The sequence below is a fragment of the Ptychodera flava genome, chromosome 1, assembly GCF_041260155.1.
Source record: "Ptychodera flava strain L36383 chromosome 1, AS_Pfla_20210202, whole genome shotgun sequence".
Taxonomy (NCBI): Eukaryota; Metazoa; Hemichordata; class Enteropneusta; family Ptychoderidae; genus Ptychodera; species Ptychodera flava.
This window is the reverse complement of record NC_091928.1, coordinates 58,747,064-58,768,980: the sequence shown is the minus strand read 5'-3', so window position 1 is coordinate 58,768,980 and position 21,917 is coordinate 58,747,064. Positions and strand designations below refer to the sequence as shown.

The window sequence follows — 21,917 nt, the reverse complement described above, 5'->3', positions numbered from 1 at the left end:
GTATTTACATAACTTCATTTAGTTTCTTGAATATAGTCTGTGTGCGATAGAACAGCATCTTGTTACTGGGTGTGAAAAACCAAGCAAACAAACATTGCACCAAAATTTGGTAAAAAAAATATATCTCGAAGAAGGAAAGTGAAAAAAAAAAGTTGCCAGCATATGCCCTGTAGAAAAAAATAATTCATGGTGAAGCACGTGGGAAAAAAAATAATGGCTCTCCACCAATCTTCCAAGCCCCCCCCCCAGGATATCAAATGGTCCACCCCTTATCCGTTTGGATCTGGAGTTCTCTGCTGGCTCCTGTGTGACAATACACCTCATTTTCTTTGTGAGTGAGACTAGACCAGATTAAGTGTCCTAGGGAGATTATGAAAGGACTACCCTTAAACTCGGAGGTTACTCTGAAAAAGTACCCCTTTTTCTCGATTTCACGGACCTAGAATCTCCGAGATGACTGAAGGAAAACACCCCCTTTTCCGTGAATTTGGTAACGCGCATGGGTACCCACCAATCCGGGGACTGCCACCACCGGGTGTCGAGGTGAGTGATTGTCTATTTGCTAATAGGTTAAGACTTCACATCGGCAAGACAAAATGTATGATTGTTGCAGCAGACAAAATGAAGCTCGTTTAAATACTACCATCTTAGAGCTCAGTCTGGACATAGACCCTCGAGAAAAACGTTTTTCTCGAGGGTCTATGGTCTGGATAATCAACTGATTGATCAAGTTGAAAGGCTTGATTATCTGGGTGTCCGTATAGATAAAAACTTGAATTTGTATTATTTAGTTGTATTATTATATGAAATGCATATAAATAATACAGTTAACAGGATTAATAGAGCACTCTGTGTTCTCAAGAGGATAGCCCAATGGTACCTCTACATATTCGAATCACCCTATACAATACACTAGTTCTTCCCTACCTTGACTATTGTATATTCGGTCTCATTGTAGTGAGGCCAATATTTTGCGACTACAGCGGCTGCAAAACCGTCACGTGGTATACGTATCATGTAAAAATGTCACTACAGAACACACAGCGTAGATATGCTTAAAAGGTTGAACTGGGTGTTACTGAAACAAAGATTTTACTTTTGTAAATGCGTTCTGATGCATAAGATAAATAAATAATAATTTAACTCCTCCCTATCTAGAATAGATCAAATCCATAATTATAGAACTAGGGCAAGTGACGGCGAAGATTTTTACCACAATGACTCTCATAGAAATTCCTTGAAATACATCGCAGTCAATATCTGGAACAAGATTCCTACTTACATAAGAGAGAGCTGGAATCTCTGAACAGGGCATGTGCCCACCATGTCTTGGATTTTTGAAATATTGTATTGTATTGTATTGGTTTTATTGTACCGCGAGGTTTTTTCTCAACCTTGTATTGTTCGTCCTTTTGTTAATTTCTGAGTATTTTATTTCAGTTTTGATTTAGATGTATTTTTAGAGATTTTTTTGGCTCCATGAAAAACAGCCACCACTCTGTAGAAAGCTGATTGTATTCCAATAAAGAATAGTAATAAGAATAAAGAAAGACGCACTAGATAGAGTTGTTTAAATTCCAACGATTTGACAAAACACTATGTGGATATTTGTTGCATTTCTACTTAAAATAATGTAAACAATATTCCCACGGCACAAATTTTGGTGATAAATTATAATGGGAATACTTTTCCGATGGCAAATATTTACCCTTTTTTGTCGATTGTTTCACAAGAGTCATTGAATAGACACAGATAGATACCATGGTTATATTATCATTTAAAAAGAAGTGTTTGAAATTCTTACGTTTATTGTATCACAATGTACATTTGAAGCTTTATAAGAAACCAAAAAAAGTCACTTCTACATACTTCCTAGTTTTGCAGCGATCAACACAAAACATTAGCTGAAGGGCCTGTGAATAATCCTATTGATTACAAAGTAGTGTGACGCATTCCTAAGGCTAGAATAACTCTGTTGTTACTGTCTTTGATGAAGACTATCACAAGTGTTCGTCGTTTAAAGTGTTTGTCAGTCACGGTTATACTGGCCGTGCCTGACAGCGGTGATAGCTGAGTCATCGTTCGGTCCGCACGGCATGGTGTAGGTCGGCGTAGTATATTCTCCCTAACCAACCGAGGAAGGTCTCTACCCAAAGAAACACCCTTGGCTATAGCGAAGTTGTAGTGCGGAATAAATGAATGAATGGATATGTGAATATATGAATGAATGAGTGAATGAATGGATGGATGGATGGATGGATGGATGGATGGATGGATGGATGGATGAATGAATGAATGAATATGTGAATATATGAATGAATGAATGAATGAATGAATGAATGAATGAATGGATGGATGGATGGATGAATGGATGGATGAATGAATGAATGAATGAATATGTGAATATATGAATGAATGAATGAATGAATGAATGAATGGAGGGATGGATGGATGGATGGATGGATGAATGAATGAATGAATATGGATGAATGGATGAATGAATGAATGAATGAATATGTGAATATATGAATGAATGAATGAATGAATGAATGAATGAATGAATGAATATATGAATGAATGAATGAATGAATGAATGAAAGGAGGGATGGAGGAACGGACGTATGGATGAAAATACACAATATTCTAGAACGGAACAAGCACACGAAGGAAGAATAACATGATTCTTTTAGAAAAAATGAGATTCGTGGTCTTTAACTTCGCTGCTATACTTTCATCGGTATATCACTTTGTGAGCATCGAATTAAACTTTAATTCTATACAATTTATCTTCGATCTAAGAATAGTATCAGCTTAATCTTCGTAGCCTATCCAAACCATGCAAAAATGTTCTTACTTACGGTTCTTCGTTCCATATCTTGACATCGTTGCCGTTTTCAGAGATTTTCTGATACTTCATGCATTAAGTGACTTGGTTTGTCTTGAGAAGGGTAATGTGAGGTCACTGAATAACATCCGGGTAATCCTTGTAATTTGATCTTGTCGAGTTACGGCAGATAGAGAGTGCATAAAGTAAACAAATCGGAGCAACATGATCTCAAGGTCACCAAAGGTCATTGGAGATTCTGGCACTTGTCGACAACACAGCCACTGTCTGTTTGTCCATGATTTGGATCTGTGAATTAACATAGCAATTTTCTAAAAAGATAAAATTTTAATATCAACAGAAACTAGAACTGGTAGATATAGAATGATTAGCTTCAGTCACGTTTGCGAATTCAACCAATTAACTGTTCTGAGAGATTTTCTTCGTCAGATTGGAAGTTATTGATGATTTAACATTGTATATACATACCACAGCGTCTCTAAATTCAAACAACACTTGTTTTCAATGAGACGTGAAAATTCTGTTTGAGGAATGAAATAATCTATGAACTGTGATAAGGACATCATCAAATACATGCCTGGTTTATTCTGGCATCAACAAAATTTACTTTTGGTGAAATGTATCCTTTCGCGATTCATTGTTATGTAAGAAAACTATTGGACTTGGTAAGACAGCTGCAACTCAGAAGCGTGCTGTAATATCTTGTGTTATGGCTGAAGATGTGCTTCTGTGCCCCCGTTTCCACGGCGACAGTTTTTACACTCTGTTCAAACTTTTAACTTCCATTTCTGGGTAGAGGACTTTCGTTCTGTGTGCAAAACGAAGATTTCGAAGTGTTGTGTGCAAATTATGCCTGGAATGTCCGCATCCAGATCTTACTTCTAGAGCTTTGCCAAAGTTAGCCACTGTCAAAGGCTGCCAGTTACCCTATCCCACGTCTGTCTTGTCAAGTAAAGGTAAGTCTGTTCATTTCATCAGTTAAAATCCAAGGATTGTGTGGCATTTATCAGCGTCAAGTACTCTTTGATGAATGTACAGACACGTTTAAAGCACTCATTAACAGTTGAATTCAAAGACACCCAGTATAATATGTCATGGTCTTTCTAAATCTGTTCCTTCAATTCTATGCTGAACCTATCTGGATAATCGAAAGATATGAGTGTAGATAATTGGGATAAATTTCAAACAAGTTTAATCCTTGTACGGAAAATACGTTTTCTCTATGATAATTTGAAAAAAAAATCAGGAAATGATATGAGACAAGCTGCAACTTTTATATTTAAATTGTATTCATGGTTGGAGCTAAGATACTCAAACTAATGGAGCAAATAGTCAATGCGCTATGTGTAAATATATGCAGTTGATTCAAGGCCATGATAGATTTTATACAAGACACTTGATTATAGTTTTATCTTCTGTCACTGAATGAAGAAACCTTTATTCTTGTTGTCTGGGAATACTTTTAAGTAGTAAAGATTGTATTTGAGTAAAGTTGTCGATATGGATGTGACGACGATTGAACTGCAAAGCTGGAGAATTAAAGACGACAGAGGACAGACGTGTAATTATGTTTCAATGTAGACTGAACGTTACTTATACCACGCCATATATGGCAACACAGAGGCCAGTCTAATGATCTCTTAACTCAACACTACAAATATTTCTTTGGGATTTCTCGATTCCTTGATCAAGGTCAAATTTCTGTCTACGTCACAGTGTTCATAGTTTTACTACCAACAAGCGACAAACTTGGTTTCTATGCTTGAGGTGGAGTTTTTGAACAAAGCTGTGATTATATGTTCTGCAGTTCATTGCCCCGGACGGTTTCTCAGTTGCTGGATTTAAGTAAACTAGGTTCAGTCTAGCTCTACGTAGCAAGGCTGTAGTTATCGGCTGTGCCCGTTCCATACAGCCCTGCCAGGCAGAGTCAGGTTCAGTCAACTCTACGCTAATATTTTGTAAACAACTTCGGTGATTAGGTTTGTAAAGACACGCTCATAACACTATGCTTCACAAGACATGAGCGTTCGATTATACATCGTACCTGAATTAGTTTAATTCTGTAAGCGAGGCAATGTTCGTAGTTTCGACGTCCATGAAAACTATTTTAAGGTTACGAGGTGCAAGGGAGGAGTGTATCTGCCATTAGACTTGGGGTCACATTTCATTTCTCTATAAATCTTGCAGATCTTCAAAGACATGGAGTATCAAATAATTTTTGTTGAAATTTAATCAGCCAGGATGTTGGGGCGTCAGGTCAATGTGAGATTAAATGTCTTGAAACTGTTTCAATGAGAAGTATTCATCGTCCGCTGTGTATGGCAAACTTTTTCACAAAAAAATTGGAAGCATTTCATAATTTCCAGCCAGGCGATGTTGCAGCAAGCTGACCTCAACGTTTCCGTCAAAGTTAACCCGAAGTTACTTTGTTTTTACCTGAGCGTTTCTGATCATAGCATGTCTGTACTAATATTTATTCGTTATTTTAAGAATATACGACAAGGACTGCCAAAGTGTGGGAAAGTTAATTAAATTAATATTACTAAGTGAAAAGACATTAGTCGAAGGTGAGAAATGAGGCTGATAACTTGTGTTGACAATCAGACAGAACAGGGGAGTTGTAGAGAGGCACCGAAGACGACAAAAGTTGTTTCTGAAAACTGCAGGTTTTACATACAGTTTGTTTGTGTTCTTAGAATAATCGTCAATAAAATTTCGCTGAAACTATTTACTGTGGTTATACGACTTATCCGGACACCAAACTTGCTAATTACCCAGCAACTTCGCTGACAATATTGAGACTTTGATAGGTAATTACCAAAGCACTTCGGTAATTCACCTCAAACTTGATACTCGATCTGGCTGCATGAGTGCTCCATGGGGTACACAATGTGTATACAAAGTCACTGATAAGTATCATACTAGTGCCATAAAACTAATTTGTGACCAGGGGTTGGCATTCCACTGAACAGCATTCCTCAGTAAAACCAAACATGTACATGTGTGCTGTTCGTCCGTGTTACATGTAAAACTCAACTATGGAGAGGTTAGGAGAGTATAATGGGTTGTTAGAGTTTGTTTTCAGAGCAGAAAAACTATTACTAACGTTAATACAAGGGGACATTTGAATTGCTGTGACAGCATTATGAGGAAAATCCGACATTATCCAGTTTATTTAATCCTATGACCCTCCGTCTCCGTCACCTATATAGAATATTCCCACTCCACGCATCCGCCATTGGTTTTCCTCCTCTAAACCTGCAGTTTCATTCATTTGAAGCAATTATCCGTTCATCTTTGAAGAGTTTTTACTGGTGACTATTACAACTTTCACTGCCAGTTGTTGTTTTCATAAGATGCAGACCATTTGATACTGAGTACACTGAGTTGCTTTTACGTGCAGGCAATGCAGATGCCACTTCACAGCTCACACTGTGCTGTTGATCGGCAAAGTACAAGTCGTCTTTGTTTCACTTTTTTTAATTTCAAGATATGATTCATGTGAAAATTTTACCAAATGTCACTGATGGGATTGTGTTTTCAATTTCATTTGATGCAGGGATATGAAATACTGTGTCAGTTTAGCTCGGAATCGTTGCTGAGTTTTGCTGCCTTTTGGCAATGGTTGTCTATCAGCATAAATGTGATTGAGGAATGCCCGTTCATGAAGATAGAGAGATTGAAAATCTTTTCTGTATTCTAACTTCCTTTACAAGTTCTTCAGGTGTAAGTCGATTTAGGAAAGTGATTGAAAGTTTGAGTGGTGTTCAATAATTGTGCCTAAATCAGCACGAATTGAGTGGAAAAAGTATTTAAGTAGGACTGTTCAATCAGGCATGATGTCCATTGAAGTTACAGAAATCTTTTTGGTGCAGTGGGCAGGTTTACTGCAATGCAAGTTGTATTTGTCCTGTGCCATTTTCATCACTTTGTTCAGCAATTTTTTGTATGGGTACACTGTTGAAAACTTTGAGTGCAAACCTCATGTCTCAAATTGGTTTATGCTATCACAGTATGCACTGAGATGTCGGCGTCTGTGTTTACACTTTGCCACCCATGGAGTTACTGCAGCCAGATCAAGTATCAAGTTTGAGGTGAATTACCAAAGTGCTTTGGTAATTACTGATCAAAGTCTCAATATCATCAGCGAAGTTGCTGGGTAATTAGCAAGTTTGGTGTCCGGATAAGTCGTAAAACCACAGTAACGTAACTAATCACTCATCTAGCACCACAGGCGTCCGTGGGTTGGGTATTCTGCTTGATCGATCGCGTGCTGGTTCTGCCCTCCACTTCAACCTAAGCAGTGGTGGGCAAATCGAGTACGGGATCGATAGATCGACCAGAAAATTGATCGATCAAGCAGACTACCCAACCCATGGGCGCCTGTGTCCGGCACAGATTTGGGAAAGGATCAGCCACTGCAATGACTTTTTAAACACACAAAAATAGACATCCTTGACTGCTGTGTTAGTTCAATTGGTAGTATCAGATACTAATGAGACAGGTCAGATTATAAATAGAGTTGTAATGAGAGTCATTTGATGTCAAACATACCATGGATTAATCTATGCGTCCTTCTTACACACACACGTTAAAGTTTTCATTTGACAGTTTTGTCTGTTTGTTTGTGACAAGTAAAAACATTTTCGTTGCAGAAGGTAGATGTGAAGGGTAATTTCAATTTAAAGAATGAAATTGAAATACTGGGATGCAAAAAATGCCTCTGAGAAACTGCATTGTAAAATTCATATTTATGTTTTCTTAGACTGTAATAATGCCTGTTTCGATAATCTTTAAATGAATTGTAATTTCCAATGACACTTTCACAATGTTTGTCATCATGAGCTTCACACTAACAAAGCAATGTCCAGAATTCATAATGAGCAATGCTGGATTCTTTGTTTACACCATGTCATTGGTTAGTACATGGCTACTTAACAACTGTGCTCTGTCTGTTATGTTTGCTAACATGTTTGACATGTAAACACAGTCATGGAACAACACAAAGCCTGTCAATCAGTCCTTATTAATTACTTTTCTTGGATCATCTGATCTCTCTGAATGTTCGCCATAAGAAAACTTGTCATCTGTAAACTGTCCTATTACAAGGCAATTCTTTGAAGGAATATTTTAGTCAGCTTCAAATCTGAGCTTTATTTTTAAATTCAAAAAAACTTCATGGAGAAGGGTTGACATCCCTAATAACTTGTTTTGGATAATCCCACCAATTAATGACCAATTAATGACCAATTAATGACCAATTAATGAGCAATTAATGGATTTGTTCCTCATTTAGTTGTGATTAGATGCTGTGATATCACACTATCTTTGCAGCTCATCACATAAACATTTTAAATGGAAACAGAATAATGTAATGATCGAAGCATCAGAACTTACAAACAGTTTAAAATAAGTGTAACAAAATAAGTAAAAGACCAGATGTAAGAGATAGTGTCATGATTAAACTGTGCAACTGTCTTGCCAGAATCTTATGAAATTCTCTCCATGCAAGTCAAATACCAGAATCTGAAATGTCATTCTCCAAATTCCTGGTCTCTTGTTTGCAAATCTAGAATGTGTGGCAGTATTATCTTGGAATCTGACCATCAGCTAACCAACACTTACAGCTGCTTTTCATCTACATCTGTATTTTCTTTCTTCAATGGTGGAAATTCAACTTTCCCAATTTTTCTTGAATGTGTGTAATTTTTTTTACTTCTGATTTTTTTGTTTAAAAACAATGACAGTTCACGTTTTCTAATTGAACCATAACTTATGAATGTATATCAGATTTGTCAACAATGGAACAGAATAATAGAGTGACACGTTTGATATGGTAATTAGTAAAATTATTGAATTTGTTATCACTGGTATTATTTGACATTGCTCTACTATTCCAATTCAATTTGTACACAGTTTGACATGATGGTGTCTGTGTATCTTGAAATACAGGGACACCATGTGGTGAACGCCATCAACGTGAGTCACTCTACGATATTTGACATACCATACTTGTACCTTCTCCATACTTGGTGAAAAAAGGGGCCCAGGAAATCATGTGACCCCAAATCTCACTCCCTAGGCAGCACATTATCATACTGTGACCCAAAATCTGTCTCCTTAGGCATCACATTATTATACTGTACCATAGCCTTGGAAATACCAGATCAGCCATGCCATCCGGTACATTTGAAAAATGTGATCTGCTGCTATGCTATGTCAGCTGTTACATGACCTCCTACTGTCAGGGTCACACTATGATGTTATCAAATTGCTACAGGACACACCCAACTCCGGCTGACTTTTACTTTGATTCAAAATGATTTTCTTTGCTGTTTAATATTAAATAGCATATGCCTGATGTGATGAATGTTGTACTAGTGCTTTTGTAGATGAACTGATCTAGAATAAAATTAAGTTCCTTGCTCACCTCTAGCAGATAGTACACAGGATGTTTATAATAATAAGCTCATAAAGAAATTGATGAAACTTTGGTTCATAACCAATGTTGATGACATCATTTTCATTCAAAGATAAACATAATCAGTTTCTTCCTTTTTTCAATTCAATGACTATGACATGCTCCATCAAATATTAAAATCATAAAAATGTGTCATTAAAATATAAACTTTCACATTGTAGTTAGGTAATTATGGGAAATGAAAACCAGACAATTGGCAATATGAGGAATTTGTGACGTTGGTTTTATTTCTCCTTGTTTTCTTCCTACGTAGAGTACAATATGTGTAGTGACAGGCTGTGAATAAATTTTCACTAAAGAGACTGTGTTCACACACTGGTAGCTGTTACTGATGTCACAATACTTACAGCTGGGTGTTCACACTGGTAGCTGTTACTGATGTCACAATACTTACAGCTGGGTGTTCACACTGGTAGCTGTTACTGATGTCACAATACTGACAGCTGATTGATTTTATCTGTACATGTGTTTCTCATTTAGGTTATCAAAGCAGTCAACAAAATGCCACCAAGTTTGGAGGAGCACCCAAATGTCCAAAATGTGGCACTTCTGTCTACAAGGCAGAGGAAAGAATTGGAGCTGGCCAATCATGGCACAAACAATGCTTTACTTGCAGTAAGTTCAACCAGCTTTATTGCATCAATGCTAGGTTTTGAAATTCTTGCCATTCTCAAAGTTTTAAAACCTTACTTTAAGACTACTGAGTTTTTGCAAACCAATTCATTGCTTATATTTAATGAGATTTCCAGCGATTCATCAGTATCTTTAATCTTTGAGAAAATTAATTTTGTAAAATAATATCAAAATTATTTCCTTGTTTGAAAAATGTATAATTACATCAAAAAAATAAATAAGTATGAGAACCAAGACAGCTTAATGAAGACAAGACTGATATGTGAACCATATCATAAAACTAGCAAGTACTGTCAGGTGTTTTTAGAGAAATAACGACATCCATCCTGCCCAAGCCATCCTGCCCAGCAGGTAGTACCATCTGTAGGTGTAATAAGCACCAGCCATGTTGTCATGACCAACATCAATGACTTTTTGTTTTGATTTTTTGTGGCACTGCCATACATGTGATTGCTCTCTCAACAACAATAAATTTCTTCATCTTTTCCAATCTCACTACTTTATCGGTGCATAGTGGAATACAGTGGCTTTGACCAAGATCTCTAATTTCAAGCCTTTATAGAAAAAGTACCAACATTTCAGCAATTCACAGGTTGCCTTCTTCAGTGTTACAGTTGTTGTTAACAGTAAAACAGACAATGAGATCAAACTGATACAACTAAAATAATGTGTGGAACATAATTGTACTGGACTGAGAATAATTCTTATTATCAACGTTACATTCCAGAGCTGTGTAACAAGATGTTGGATTCTACCACTGTGGCTGAACGTGATCAGGACATCTACTGTAAGAATTGCTATGGCAAGGTCCATGGACCTAAGGGATATGGATTTGGTGGCGGTGCTGGCACACTGAGTATGGATCAAGGAGAACGCCTTGGCAACAAACCAGTCAAACAGTAAGTTACCATGGCAACAGCTCCCTCTCACCATAGCAACCATCGTAGTGAGGATGCACCTTTCCCTCTTATCGCTTCAGTCTTCCTATGTGTATACCATACTTGCTTCATCATCAAGCATACAACCAATCATCATGGAATATAGGAACTCTCTTTCATTCACTGAGATGTGTACTCTCTTTATGAGTTATTTTATCACTTCATTCTTCTTTATGAATGTACACAAATGTTTAAATATTTAATTATTGTGACAATACTAATTTTCTTCTCTAACATCATTGAGTACATATTTCTTGATCTGGAAATTCATTTAACTGATAATCATTCTCTCAACTGAAAGCTATCAACCTTTGATGTGAAGATGCTCGTCTCTGAGATTGTTTCATTATTATCCTTCATCTGTACTTTTACAAGTACTCTTGTCTTGATTGAGTAACTCTCTAGATTACAGTCATTTCTCAGTAAAGTTAAAAGCATCTTTTCATCAATGGTGTTGGTGTCTATCGGTCGTGCAATCTAGCTTTTTTATACTTGAAAAAATCTCTCTTCTGGAGGAGAAAAATTTGTTTCATTAAAGAAATTTGGTTAATGTTAGAGAGAATACATATTAAAGGCAGTTATCCATGTCATATAAGATAATTACTGGATCTGTTCATATTCAAGGGTCTTACTTGGTTCATGTACATGACATGTCTATGGTTAAGAAATTGCATGAATTTCAAAATAACAACGTGCGACTGCTATTGCATGCAAGTCCCAGATCCCAGAGTGAACCTTGATGGGTTGTGTGACCCAACTTTCATCCAGGAGAGATTGACATAGAAATTTCTGCATAAATAAAAGTCAGTCATTGTTTGGTTGGCAAAAGGAGAAATGTAAAAATGCAGAGATCAATGTCTCTCTCTTGATATCATTCTTTCCTATTGTGAACTGACAATTTACTCTTTATCCCATCTTAAGTCTCTTTCTACTATCTTGTAAGTTTTTCTCTTCATCTGTGCAACCAGTTTACTTGCATTGTATTACCTATTCAGCTTTCTGTCAGTAGACACTAATAAAGTAATGTGTGTTGAGATTCTTTGCTTCTCTATGGAGAGTTAATTGTGCAGTTGAAATGGCTTCCCCTGCACACAGGGCACCAGTGGCAATGCAGTTCGCTTCATTGGAACCATTATCTGTTGTCCAATCTCTGTTCTGTGGAAAGTATGAATTTAGCTACCGTTCAATGCTGTCATGTTTAAAATGTATGCATTGTGTGACACTGCACCATGGCAGATAGTGGCTGGGCATCAGAATGTATAAGAATGTACAATAGATTGTCTCACTTGGTAGAGAAGTGAAAAGGGACGAGTCAATGACAACAGAAAAAATATTCTCATAAAAGATAAAGTAACTATACACTTGCTTTACTGCAGTAAAATGATCTTGGTAAACATTAGAGTGATAGCTTTTTATTTACTTCTATCACTACAGTACATCACTAGAAACCCACTTGAATATACAGCGGATAAAAGCTTTCAAACACATTCATTAAACTGAATGTTGGTTAGCGTTAACAAATTTGCAAAAAGGCACAAACAGGGACTGGTTCTATTGAGTACATTAAATTTCATATTAAAGTGTGGTGTGGATAGAGTATCATCAGCTCACATTAGGTTTTACATTGGTCTAGTCATCAGGCTGTAGAAATAATTTGGTGATACTCTCAGAGTGATTGTGTATGCCACTGTGTGTGACACCGTCTTTGAGCATCTGCCTTAACCTTGGTATCAGCTGAGCAGATCAGCTGACCATGTCACTGCATGTTCCTTTCCCATCTCTCCCAAAACAACCCAGCACATTGCCATGGCAATGGTTGAATACAATAAAGCATTCATAAAAGATGAAGTACTTGGTAAAAAAATCAGCAAATACTGTACTTGGTCAAAAGCAATTTAGAAGTAATTTACATAGACCCCACAAAGTCAATGTTATATTTCTCTCTGTGAAGATTTTCTCAAATGTGCAAGGGTATCAAAGGATTCCATCACATAGACACATTCTAAGGTTAATTTATCGATCTGCAGAGTGTTTCAGTTTTTCTTATGTTAATTGTACAATGTAATGTCACAGACTTTAATGCAAAATTCATGTCACACCAAGAGTAATGATCTATACTACAGGAGCATTGTGCTAATGCAAGCTAAGATTGGTTTTCTCTTACCAGGGGTGGACCGGCAATGGCTGAAGCCTATACCCACTGTGATGTTGCATCAGAACCGCCTTCCAAATATGGTGGTGCCGATAGATGTCCACGGTGTGGTCATTCTGTTTATCAAGCTGAAAAAATGATCGGAGCTAATTCTGTAAGTAACAGATTAATAAACTGATCCAACACTGTCATTTGGTTTGTTCATGAACTGATCCAACACTGTCATTTGGTTAGTTCATGAACTGATCCAACACTGTCATTTGGTTAGTTCATGAACTGATCCAACACTGTCATTTGGTTTGTTCATGAACTGATCCAACACTGTCATTTGGTTTGTTCATGAACTGATCCAACACTGTCATTTGGTTAGTTCATGAACTGATCCAACACTGTCATTTGGTTTGTTCATGAACTGATCCAACACTGTCATTTGGTTTGTTCATGAACTGATCCAACACTGTCATTTGGTTAGTTCATGAACTGATCCAACACTGTCATTTGGTTTGTTCATGAACTGATCCAACACTGTCATTTGGTTAGTTCATGAACTGATCCAACACTGTCATTTGGTTAGTTCATGAACTGATCCAACACTGTCATTTGGTTGTTCATGAACTGATCCAACACTGTCATTTGGTTGTTCATGAACTGATCCAACACTGTCATTTGGTTTGTTCATGAACTGATCCAACACTGTCATTTGGTTTGTTCATGAACTGATCCAACACTGTCATTTGGTTTGTTCATGAACTGATCCAACACTGTCATTTGGTTTGTTCATGAACTGATCCAACACTGTCATTTGGTTTGTTCATGACTGTTTGTAAATGGTCCAATGATTCGAACTCAGACATAACATTATGCAAGTGGTACTTCAAGAAGGTTCATTTCACAAGTTTGATGGCTTTAAGGAGGATCCATTAGATTAGATGATGAGCATGTCCAGTGTTTGGATGCGAGTTAACAGCTGTTTAAACCAACTTACAGAAGTACTTTTGGTTTCTATTATGCTGTTGACACTTTCTTCATAATATTTGCATTTTCTTCATTGTAATTTGCATTTCGATCATGGTAATCAACATCTCCTTCATGGTAATCAACATTTCATCCATTGTAATTTGTTTACAACTATTGTCTTACAAATTTTGACCTAGTGTTATTGGATTATGGATTGGTATGATTGCGATTATTGATATGGATCTGATATTGTATATTTACTGCAGCAAATGATGATATCATTGACTATTGTTATTTCTTTTACTGTACAGTCTTGGCATAAGAAGTGTTTTACATGCGCCTACTGTGGCAAAGGATTGGATTCTACCCGTGTTTGTGACAGAGAGGGTGAGATCTTTTGTCAAGGTGAGAAATATCCTTCTATGTAACAACTACAATCAAAATGGAATGTTTTGAATTTGCTGAACTAAACTTTTGAATATTAACTAATTTTCAAATCATGATATTGATGTCAACAAAAAAGTGCTAAAAATCTTAGTTTTGAAAACATTATCCAATTAGATTACCAAACCTTTAACAAGGTATAGGTATTGTCATGCTATTGTCTTTTACATCTGTCATTTTACTTGGCTTAACTTTTCCTCACTTCCTGTCCTGTCTACACATCCTGCTAGATCATTGGAAGTAATGGATGGACTTATTTAGCTTGCAAATGCTATATGCTTTGAAACAGAATATCTTAATATATTCACCAACACTCCTCTCAAGGAAACTTTAGACTTTTCTCTTTCATAATCAAGAATGAATATCAGGGGTCACTGCACAAAGTGTAGGATTGGTGAAAACAAATTACTGGTACCGGTAATTTTCCTAGGTTTGAAATTCAAAATGGCTGCTGTACCATGGTTTAAGTCTACAGGATAAATTAAGAGTATTACTTTCACAAAAACTACTTGAAACCACTGGAGGATGCAGGATATCAAAATAAAGATAAATTTACTGTTTTTAAAATTATTTATTGATTATCTTGCAGCCTGCTATGCCAAAGGATTTGGACCTAAAGGTGTCGGCTATGGACTTGGTGCCGGTGCACTAAGTATGACTGAGTAAATAAACAGAGAACCTGAAGACAAGCAGACCTTGAATTATACAATTGCAAAAAAATGTCAAAATAAAAAAGAAAAAGCTTAAGATGATGTAAATGGATAAATACAAATATGTGTAATTTACATGAATGTGTAGAAAATAGGGCTGCCTAGCCTACTGTAGATGAAGATCAAAGTGGGGACAGTGTGCATAATAACTTTTAAAGATACTCCAAGTTTACAACTGTCCGTGAAAATTTATCATGTGAATGACATCCACCAGTCACGTGACAGTCATGTTATTATCACATGTTGTCACATGGCACATACTTAACAATATGACAGTGTAATAATGAAAGATACTATCACATTGACAAATATTCAGCTGACAGTCTGTGTATGAAATGTTCAGTCTATTTAGTTCATAATATGAAGTTAGGATGGAACGTTTGCTGTAAAAAACTGAGACATATTGTCATTATGCAACATTCATTTTCAGGTTTTCCCAATAGGATAAAAATTCATAAGCTTTACAGTCTTAACTTTATTCATGTTTCTCATGTCTGAAAAGTCTCTAGTAAGCCTGGTCATTTTTTATTACATTTTCATAATATTTAGCATTTTCTATGAATGTCTTATAGTTCTTTTGAATGACAATTTCAAGACAAATTTAATGGTTCACCAATGTGCCTTATTACTTTCAAGTCAAATGATAACTCATCAAAATGTCATATGCAAAGAACCATCCAAATATGGTATATGCAAAGTATCATCCAAATATGGTATATGCAAAGTGTCATCCAAATATGGTATATGCAAAGTGTCATCCAAATATAGTGGTAATTAGGAATATGCGTGACATAGCAACTTAATGATAAGGGTAACAAGCTCATTAAATTTTTTTTGTTAGACATTTTGTTGTTTTGTCGTATGTTCATACCTGTAGGGAAAAACTGCTTTTGCTCAGAAGACAAAATGAAAGTCGCCGCAAATCAATTTACAGATATGTCTACACTCCAAACAGAGTTGGCAGACAGTGTATCAATAGTTCACAAGGGAAGTAGATGAGTTCCCTGATGGTACACTTTCTGAAAATGACCAGACAATCTACACCGAGCATCAACTGAACATGGTAGATGTTGTGATTGATGCAAAACACACTATAGATGTGATATGACGCTGGTTAACCTCTAAAATTCCACACCTCATTCCTTGAACTTCTTGTACAAACCTAGGGTGCTTCTCATTACTGTCTGTGAAGCATGGAAAAGTGTTGTATAGATTGAAACTTCTTTAGTATCAACTTTATTTCCAGTAGTAAGGTTCATAACATACTTGGGACAATTGGTAGTGTGGAAACTTGATGATCATGGAAAGTTCTGGCAAGTATTGGCATCCGGATCAGTGTTCACAACCAAAAATGATTTGTTAAAATGAAAGTCTAAGATATATTGTGGTTAATAATGCTGGTGTATTTGTAAAACTGAATTGATAGTCAGTATATGCATCAGTTGTGGGATTATTATATTTTGGATGTCTTTCTGACATGAAAGCATATTTGGTCTTTTCTGGGAAGTATTTGCTGTGAGCTAGTAAAACAGAAATGATCCTGAGTACTCCATGGTAAGTATAGAATTTGTTGTTGCACTCACAAATGCAGCAACACACTGTAAAGTCTGTTATCACAAAAACCCAAGATCAGACATAATGGCAGGTGTGAACATCTAATTGCCCTGCATATGGATTTGACTTTACTAAGAGTTTGTTGTTGATAAGTCAAGGTACAGATAAGAACATTGGTAGCATGATCTCTCATGGAAAATTTAATCATTGAACAATAATTTCAAAATCAAGTGGTCTGGGGTTCTCTGCATTTTAATTTCCCTACATATAGTCCATGTGTAAATAGCTATAATTGGCCAATATCATGCCAGTATTATTTATTAGTTCATTTCATACTGATCAATATATGGAGAATTATGATTCAACAACTGTAACTTTGATATAAAAAAATAGTTAAGATTCTGTGATTGACAGAGATACAGCATGATGATGACTTTGAAGACGGCTGCCAAATTCAAAGTGTGAGAGACACTGTAGTGCACTGCTTGGCTTTTACACTGTGGATTTCACAAACTATCCACCTGGGCTAGGTGCAGACAGTCTGGCCAGTCTGAAGTCTGGCCATAATTGCCTTACACAGACAGCACTCACAGAGAGGTGCGAATGTCTCCAGTACTCACAGGAAGATTGGAGAGTCTATAGCACTGATGGGGAGATTGGAGAGTCTATAGCACTGGTGGGGGATTGGAGAGTCTATAGCACTGACAGGGAGATTGGACAGTCTATAGCACTGACAGGTAGATAGGACAGTCTATAGCACTGACAGGGAGATTGGACAGTCTATAGCACTGACAGGTAGATAGGACAGTCTATAGCACTGACAGGGAGATTGGACAGTCTATAGCACTGACAGGGAGATTGGACAGTCTATAGCACTGACAGGGAGATTAGACAGTCTATAGAACTGACAGGGAGACTGGACAGTCTATAGCACTGGAAGGGTGATTGGATAGCTATAGCACTGACAGGGAGAATAGACAGTCTATAGAACTGACAGGGAGACTGGACAGTCTATAGCACTGGAAGGGTGATTGGACAGTCTATAGCACTGGAAGGGTGATTGGATAGCTATAGCACTGACAGGGAGAATAGACAGTCTATAGACTGACAGGGAGATTGGACAGTCTATAGCACTGACAGGGAGGTTGGACAGTCTATAGCACTGACAGGGAGATTGGACAGTGTATAGCACTGATATAGAGTTGGGACTTCTCAATAAATGACTGCCATCCCCTGTGGACAACATTGTTAGAGAAATGATACATCAGACAACCTGAAGGGATGTCTGGTTGATGTATCTTATCATGGTAGATGAATGAATTCCCAGTATATTCATACACCCTGGGAGCAAAAACATGCTTTTAATGATATGCACAATAAAACAAAACATAATGTACAAACATTTATTTATGGATGTAACATACAACATGTATACTGAGAGAATGCCATACTTTACAGACATTTATTAAAAAAAAACACAGTCTACTAGTATGTTTACAAAATCGCACATTTTTGTCACAGAATTGGAAATACTACACATTTTTACAGTTTATTCGTAACACTTCAATAATTCTCTCAAAATGCATTCTGAATTTTTATGACAAAAAGAAAGAGATACCAAGCAATAGGACAAAGTATATGTAGGTTCTCAAGTAAACACACTCCATTTCAAGATACAAAGTATAGGTGCTACCACATGGAACTTATTTTGTATAACAAAAAACAAAACAACAAAGATCCACATTTACTAAATTAAATGTATCTCTACATGAACACAAAATGTCTGATAGAGGGCAGAGATAGGTATACCGTATATTGTACAAAAACTTGTGTGAGTAGGTTTTGAAGTTGAGCAAAAAGAATGTTTCTCATTTAATTCAGTGATAAGCATATTATTGAGGATATTTAAATTGAGCACCTATCATTTTGAAAAAAGTACGCAGACACTCTGTTTCACTGACTGCTGCATGAAAGAAAACCTGTTCCAGCAACATGTTAAAATCCACACTTGTCAATCTACTTGCACTGTATGGATATGACACTGTTGTTGCAATGTATGGCTATGTGACTGTTCTTCATGTTGTCCATCTGGCTACATGGAAGAGACTTTCCTTGTATCCCTGTCGTACAATGGAATGAACAGTTTCTGTCAAGTCGTAATGCATTATCCTTACACTAGGTACAATGAAGTGAAATCATTTCTGTCAATTTGAATGTATTATCCTTACACTGGGTGCAGTGAAGTGAAATCATTTCTGTCAATTTGAATGTATTATCCTTACACTAGGTACAATGAAGTGAAATCAAGTGAACAGTTTCTGTCAATTCTTAAACATTATCCCTAGACTAGGTACAATGAAGTGAAATCATTTCTGTCAAGTCGTAATACTGTAATTACAATATCCTTACCCTGGTACCGAAGGAATCAAAAACTCTGGACATGGTCAGAGAAAACTAAACTGTTCAACTGGCCATGTTTGATATTTTCACAGATTAACAAACTTATATCAATCATACTGTTAAATTTTATGCAAAAAGTTGGAATGAAGAAAATAGATGCAAAAAACCCCACAGTAGCAGAGCAATGCTATATGATATTCAAATACTGGACATTAATTGAAAATATATTGGATCAACAGCTCCAGATGCATGGCGGACTGACTGGTGAAATTTGGAATGTGTTATGAAATAAAGTTAGATGAACATGAATGGTTCATTGTGTTTATACCTAGTAGCGTGAAAAATTGGTTTATTTACAGCAGGTAAATGTCTATTAATGGCCAAACAAGTCAATAAAACTACAACAAAAAGTTCCATGGATGTCTGTTGATGGCCAAACACAAACAAAATAAAACTCTACCAAAATGTTCCTTGGATTCCATTCACAGGGAGTAGCAAGTCAATTTATCGACAACAAACGGCACAGACAGAAACATCAGATCCCTTCACCAACTCCTAAAGGACAACCCTAAATTTTTGACAGCAAGTCAATCAAAAACAACTCAACTTACTGGTAGATTAATCAGCAATACTTCCATATCAAGAATATTATCTTCACTATTGACCATCCACTTGATCACACCCAAAAGAAATAATCTTTTATCAAATGATTTGTTAATTAAGGTACTGAAGCATGCTCATGTACAATTCATTATGTCTTAACAATGTTCAAATGTCCATTGTCCATTTTAAGAAAGTAAACAGATTACTTTCAACTTTTTTCAGACTCTTTATCTCATCACATTTGTTGTTGAAGTTCAGATGTTGCAAGTAATTTTGTACAAGCAGTAATTTTTTCAATGCAATGAAATTGATCTGTATATATGCAATAATCATAGCATGGGTTTTTAGTTACGTGATAATATACATCTATATCGTGACTTGTAAGTTGTAATGGACAAAACAATCTAGTATCTAGTAGATTGTTTTGTCCATTACAATCTACTATATTGAATTGTACATTTCTGAAACTCAAAACAAAGTTGTAATTCAAAATGAAAAGTGGTTTCTCACCATGAAATAATTCAGCAAATTAATGTGGTACACTTTTTCATCACTTGTTTATTGTCATCTTGGATTGCAAAATTTCAAATATTCCACTGCAAACTTCAGTTTCAAAGAAATTAAGGGTCTATTGTGTAGCTAAGAAATCAGAGTCAACAAATTACATCATAGTAGCAGAGTGTAAAAGTAAGCCCCAGCAGTATTATCTTTGGAGATATTCTTGAAAATAACTTAATCTTGTAATACACATAAAAACCCTTTACTTTATCATATTAACTAAAATACCAAGGTATCAATTTTCATGATAAACTTTGTTACACTTTTCATCTGCTCGTTGATAAATATGTAGTTTGGAGTGCACCCACCGATGCAATTTCCAAACATTATGTACGCAGATGACACTTTACCAGGCAAGTATTGATCCTTGGATATGCTTAAATTATAAGAAATTGATTAATCAACATAAATATTACAAAAATATCACCAAAATGCTGCTGCGGAGGCTTTGTTGAAGACAATCACTTACACAGCACAGAAATATAATCATATCTACAAATTTAGAAGAATACCTTTTACATAAAAATTGCAAAAATGTTTGTTACTTTGTATCAAAAACCTCTGATCTAACAAAATTACACTCATACACATACAAACACACATACATACATACATACATACACACATACATACACACATACATACATACATACACACATTCGCATTCTGTAGAAACGCAGAGGAGCATGCTTCATTAAATTTGAGCAATGCAAAGTACAAAATTAAAATTCAAAACATTTAATTGTTATGAGCTGCTTGTTGAAAATTGGACCTACATCTTTGATACACAAATTTAAAAATCGAAATAAATTTTAAAAAAGTCAAATTGTAAGAAACACAAAGCGAAGCAAGAGAGTCTCATGTTTGAACAGGTGGATTGTTTCTTAAAATTCATGTTTTACTAAGAAATGTTTCTTAATCAGACAAATGCTTTACTGGTGCAGATTAATCCATGCATAAATACTAAACTGTATGAAGACAACGTTGATACATCATTCTGTAGTACAATTGTATTTTACATTTTCTTAAACTGGTGGGAATTCAAATCTACATGCATAGTAACAGGGCCTTGACATTCCAGGCTCAATGTTAGTCATGTCATTCATTCCTTTCCATTGTTTCGATTTACTTTTCACTACTTTAAGTCTTGACAAATGAGAATTATTAATGTTAAAGCAAGAAAACTGTGAAACATGCAGCTTTCCATGCTGTGAGGTATCATTACTACAGTATACATAGTGTCTCTAGACATGGATACTATATACTTACATTGTCGCTATGCACTGCTCCAATGTAAATATAGTTTGACAGAGCTACAATCTAATTACATTGTAGTTTGACATAGATACAGTATAATTACATTTGTGCTTGATATTGCAACAATGTAGTAAAATTGTTGCTTGACAAGTGACACTATGGGTTATCACTGTCTTTTACCACAGCAACTATGTACTTACAAAGTAGCTATGCAATGCTATGTTATCAATGACACTATTGGTTATGACTGTCCTTGCAACAGCTATAATGCACTTATACAGCAACTGCATGTACAAATATGTCCTTACAAAGAAGCTATGCATTCCTACTATGTACTTATAAAGTAGCTGCACATTACTACAATGTACTTACAAAGAAGCTAGTC

At 36.0% G+C, this 21,917-nt stretch overlaps 1 protein-coding gene across 1 annotated transcript; it reads left to right on the top strand.

Annotated features, from left to right (window-relative positions):
• Window positions 1–453: 453 nt before the first annotated feature.
• LOC139146090 (cysteine and glycine-rich protein 2-like) lies at window positions 454–15,504 on the top strand. Its single transcript, XM_070717534.1, has 7 exons — window positions 454–543; window positions 3,642–3,801; window positions 9,807–9,941; window positions 10,687–10,858; window positions 13,065–13,203; window positions 14,318–14,411; window positions 15,040–15,504. Exons 1-7 carry the CDS (start codon window positions 454–456, stop codon window positions 15,114–15,116), a joined length of 867 nt encoding a protein of 288 aa, XP_070573635.1. The 3' UTR covers window positions 15,117–15,504.
• Window positions 15,505–21,917: the final 6,413 nt, after the last annotated feature.

Bases quoted from the DNA above. Each gene is read 5' to 3' on its own strand.
- LOC139146090 (XM_070717534.1), top strand. From the start codon at position 454: ATGACTGAAGGAAAACACCCCCTTTTCCGTGAATTTGGTAACGCGCAT. The intron at 3,802-9,806 runs GTAAGTCTGTTC...TTTCTCATTTAG, and splicing joins GTCTGTCTTGTCAAGTAAAG to GTTATCAAAGCAGTCAACAA. The intron at 13,204-14,317 runs GTAAGTAACAGA...TTTACTGTACAG, and splicing joins AAATGATCGGAGCTAATTCT to TCTTGGCATAAGAAGTGTTT.